Source organism: Necator americanus, chromosome III, assembly GCF_031761385.1.
Source record: "Necator americanus strain Aroian chromosome III, whole genome shotgun sequence".
Classification (NCBI taxonomy): Eukaryota; Metazoa; Nematoda; class Chromadorea; order Rhabditida; family Ancylostomatidae; genus Necator; species Necator americanus.
This window is the reverse complement of record NC_087373.1, coordinates 15,921,040-15,924,825: the sequence shown is the minus strand read 5'-3', so window position 1 is coordinate 15,924,825 and position 3,786 is coordinate 15,921,040. Positions and strand designations below refer to the sequence as shown.

Sequence of the window (3,786 nt, the reverse complement as noted above, 5' to 3'; positions counted from 1 at the left end):
TTCAACATTCATAGAACTGTAAACGGTCTCCTGCACTCATGTGTAGCCTCGTGACCTCGACGCATTCGCTGCACAACCACCACCTCTCTTGTTCCGATTGTACACATGTCGCGGACGATAGGATAAGCATGGACACGGAAGAGTTCATGCACCTTAGCCTCGTTAATTTTCTGGGCAACGTTGTCAATTCTCCACACTAGCTGTGCGCCATACATTTTAGCAGCAGATGTTGTCTGAAACCAGGGTATAGAATAAGTATTTGAGCTTTTTTAATTTCTTACATTTATTTTTCCACTCAGAAAGCAAGATATTCTCAACAGAAACTAAAAATCCTACCCTTTTCATTAGTTCATCGAATTTGCTGTCCACAGCCATTTTCTCAGAATGTGCCGAGATATGGTAGCTCTGGAAGAGTGTATGTTATAAGCGTAAAGATGATGAAATTCCTTTCTATCGCCCTCTTGGTGTATAATAGTCGCCGATGTGTTCAACCGGGTGAACGCGGTGCGTTTTCGATTATTGTATTGCACAGCCAGGGAGAATATCAGTTGCAGTACACGCTTTGCATGACGCTTCGAATAGACACTTCTGGCACTAAACGAACTTCTTCTTGACATCGTTTGTTAATCATTCAGATTAATTTCGGCCTGGAGCATTCATCATTGTTCAATGTTCAGATAAGAACCCTGGATTTGAAAGTCATTATTGAGACGTTCACGACAGTTTTATGAATTTTCATGCGAACTAAAAAGCGATGTAGAATCATCTTTATTTTTCGATGGATAAAGCCATGAGTGCAGATCACGTGCTTCCACGATTCACCAGAACGCTGCATTGTGATTTAAGAACCAGAGGAAAGAATGGTGAAGACAGAATATTGGATATATATCGGAAAAAATTAGAAAAGCTTGGATAAGAAACAACGGGTGCAAGCGATGCTCTGACAACCTTCACTCAGCCGCCCTTGACTGCGTTACATGGCAACCTTCAGCTTCAGTAACCTTTTAGTCACTGAGTACATCAAATGGCGTATGGGCTCTTCGGAAAGATGATGTTGAACGGTTGTTCTGTCACCTCAATGATACTGCGGATGATTTTGTTCGGCTACCATGGTTGTATCGATTGCCGCAACTCACCGATGTAGTCACACCCAAGTTCAGCAAATGGACAGGCATTGTCGACGTTGGGACAGCTGGCTCGATGCTGTTCAATCTCAAGGAAGAAACAAAATACGTTTCAAAACAGCTAGATTATCAATATATATATCTATCTTTCAAGGAAATGGAAAAAACCGTCAATTGTTAGAATTGCAATTTAGGTGGTGAAAAAACAAAAGAAATGCAGTGATTTCATCAAATGCTTTCTTATAAAGTGAAATTCTTAAGACAGACAGTGTGTTCTCAAACTGTTGGTCTATATCGCATCAGCTAAAAGCATGATAAACATTTCCCACGCATTTTCCTTTTGGGGTGCCGAAGTCTACAAGAAATTTGTAATAGTATATATACAGATTTTGGCGGATTCTACAAGATAGTAAATAATATTGTTCCGTATAGTAGGCAACAACGAAGCTTACATATACTGTTCAAAGTTCATAAGAGTCTTTCAGGAAGGAGTCTACGCTGTTTTCATTTTTTTTTCGGCAGTAGCCCATCATCTTCGAATGGTGTGCTGTGCAGTTTCATTATCATTATCGGAGTAGATTGTAGCCACTTTTAATTAACCACTACTAAAATTTTGCTAAAAGAAGTCAGCAATAAGTCAGTAATGGAAGAGAAATATAAAAATAGATAATTGAGCAGGTAAATGGCAAGTATAAATAGTGTAAATACAATACAAATGACAACGATTTGGGGCGCGCAACTCTACGAATTGGGTCGTTTGCCCTCATTACGCATAATTTAGCTTTCTTTTGTTTCTTCACCTATTTTGCCTAAAGCAACTTCTTTGAAATTGTTTTTAAATGACTTATATGTAATGGGGTAAGGAAGTAATCTGTACCTCTTCTCTCGGACGATCCGTGAGTCCGCACTGGAATGGACAACTGACGATCATTCGGGGACAGATCTACAGAAATGTGTTATGCAATGTTAATCAAATGTAGTGTTATTTTGTCCAAGTATTTTGTGCATGTGATCGATGTATGTGATGTATTTTATGATGTTGTGTATGTAATGAAAGAATAAAGTGAAAAATCGTATAACCTCTACTCTAAAAGGTCACAAATAATAGAAGTTGCAAAGTAGTCGTGCAAAGTACTTAATGGTTTTTAATATCAAATTTTTAGCTTAGGCTTGGCTGAAAGAAAGCGGAGGAAGCTTTTCGAAGAAAAAGAAAGAAATAAATAAACTTTCGACGTGCTTTCTTCACCCTGCCTGACCTTCAAGTGCTTTTCCATGCTGGAAGTTTTGACAGCTAGATTGCAGTATGTGCATTTTCCAACGTTCTTTTGACACTGTGCCAAATGTGCGGTCATTTCTTTTTCTGGAATCATCTTTCCACATCCGTTAGTGCATAAGACATTATGGTATTCGCACGTCTCAGCATGCTTCTAGAATAATTTGCAAATCGTTCAGGTAATGTTCCCACGGAATCGCCCACCTGCATATCCTTAAGAGGTCCACTCCATTCGCATCCACCAGAGACAAACGGGCATTTGACGAGTAGTGCTTGCACCTAGAACGAGACTTGTCCCCTGTTTGGCCCAGATCTAACCAATTAGCCCCACAGGTGTCTTGAATTGATCAAGGTCTGCAGTTGTGAACAACCTGGCGATGCTTTTTCTTGTCGGATTTGAGCGAATCGGTGGTAATCTCTGTCTGACATACAGGACAACGCAAAGAACTGAAGTGAGATCCAGTTGGAGAAAAAATATATTTCTGACGGAATACATACCCACTGCTAGTGTTGACGCACTGTTTGCAGAAATTGTGTCCACATTTGGTCACGAGAGGAGCACGTAACGCCTAAAATAAATTGAGAAAGGACGTACCGTAATCTAAAGACAAAAATGTCTACGAAATAATGTATTCATCGTTGTTTTGCACTTTTTAAAGTAACGCAAAACCCCAAAATTTCACACGGTTCACACGGTCAACTTCACTAAGAAGTTTTTTTTTTCAATATTTCGCTACCTGCCAAAGTACCCTTTTATACTGTTTCCAAACAACTCGCGATTATTAAAATGAGTTAATTTTAGACCTGGGGTGGCATAGAGCAGTCGATAACTGGTTTTTGTTGGACTGCACGATGGATGGCTTGAAAACGCTCTAGTCCATCAATTGGTTTCAGACTCATTTGCGAGGAATAAGATCTGCGAGAACTAGAAAATAGAACACTGAGTTGACACGTCGGTTCGGCCCCACAGATCCTGGTAAGGCCGCACGCGTGTCCACAATCCTCAAATGATTCTGAAATGAAGTCAAACGTATAGGCATATTCCCATAGGGATTGATCATCGCCATGCACTTTATCCTTCACCTTTTCTTTAAATTTTAGACCTTGATGCTCTCGTTTGGAACTCAAAAGTTGAAAGTGGTGCTAACCTGTTCGCAGATTGGGCAAACGCAATCGAACGGCAGTCCCTCTTTGAAAACGATTTCGTATGACATACCTGAGCCTAAATGTCTCAAAATGATTGCGCTCATAAGGTTTACGAGTTCTTATAGGAGTTCTCGAAGTCATGACGATAGGATCGTCAGTTGGCTTGTTCATGCTATGCAATTTTTGATAAACATTTCGGTGTAAGAGTCGATGAGTACTTGTAGTGCACGTTATACACCGATG

At 40.0% G+C, this 3,786-nt stretch overlaps 1 protein-coding gene across 2 annotated transcripts in view; it reads right to left on the bottom strand.

The window, feature by feature from the left end:
- Positions 1–3,611, bottom strand: part of RB195_009726 (uncharacterized protein) — a gene marked incomplete at both ends in the record, with an annotated part of 20,013 nt that extends 16,402 nt beyond the window's left edge. The window contains 11 exons of one of the 2 annotated variants that reach the window (XM_064190408.1): positions 9–233; positions 337–405; positions 986–1,074; positions 1,137–1,212; positions 2,002–2,067; positions 2,381–2,551; positions 2,602–2,676; positions 2,769–2,844; positions 2,896–2,966; positions 3,339–3,410; positions 3,546–3,611. In XM_064190408.1, the coding sequence (XP_064047991.1) occupies positions 9–233; positions 337–405; positions 986–1,074; positions 1,137–1,212; positions 2,002–2,067; positions 2,381–2,551; positions 2,602–2,676; positions 2,769–2,844; positions 2,896–2,966; positions 3,339–3,410; positions 3,546–3,611 (1,056 nt within the window). Of the gene's footprint in view, positions 1–8; positions 234–336; positions 406–985; positions 1,075–1,136; positions 1,213–2,001; positions 2,068–2,380; positions 2,552–2,601; positions 2,677–2,768; positions 2,845–2,895; positions 2,967–3,338; positions 3,411–3,545 lie in introns of those variants that run through there. The other variant, XM_064190407.1, reaches the window with a different exon arrangement.
- Between the last annotated feature and the right edge of the window lie 175 nt (positions 3,612–3,786).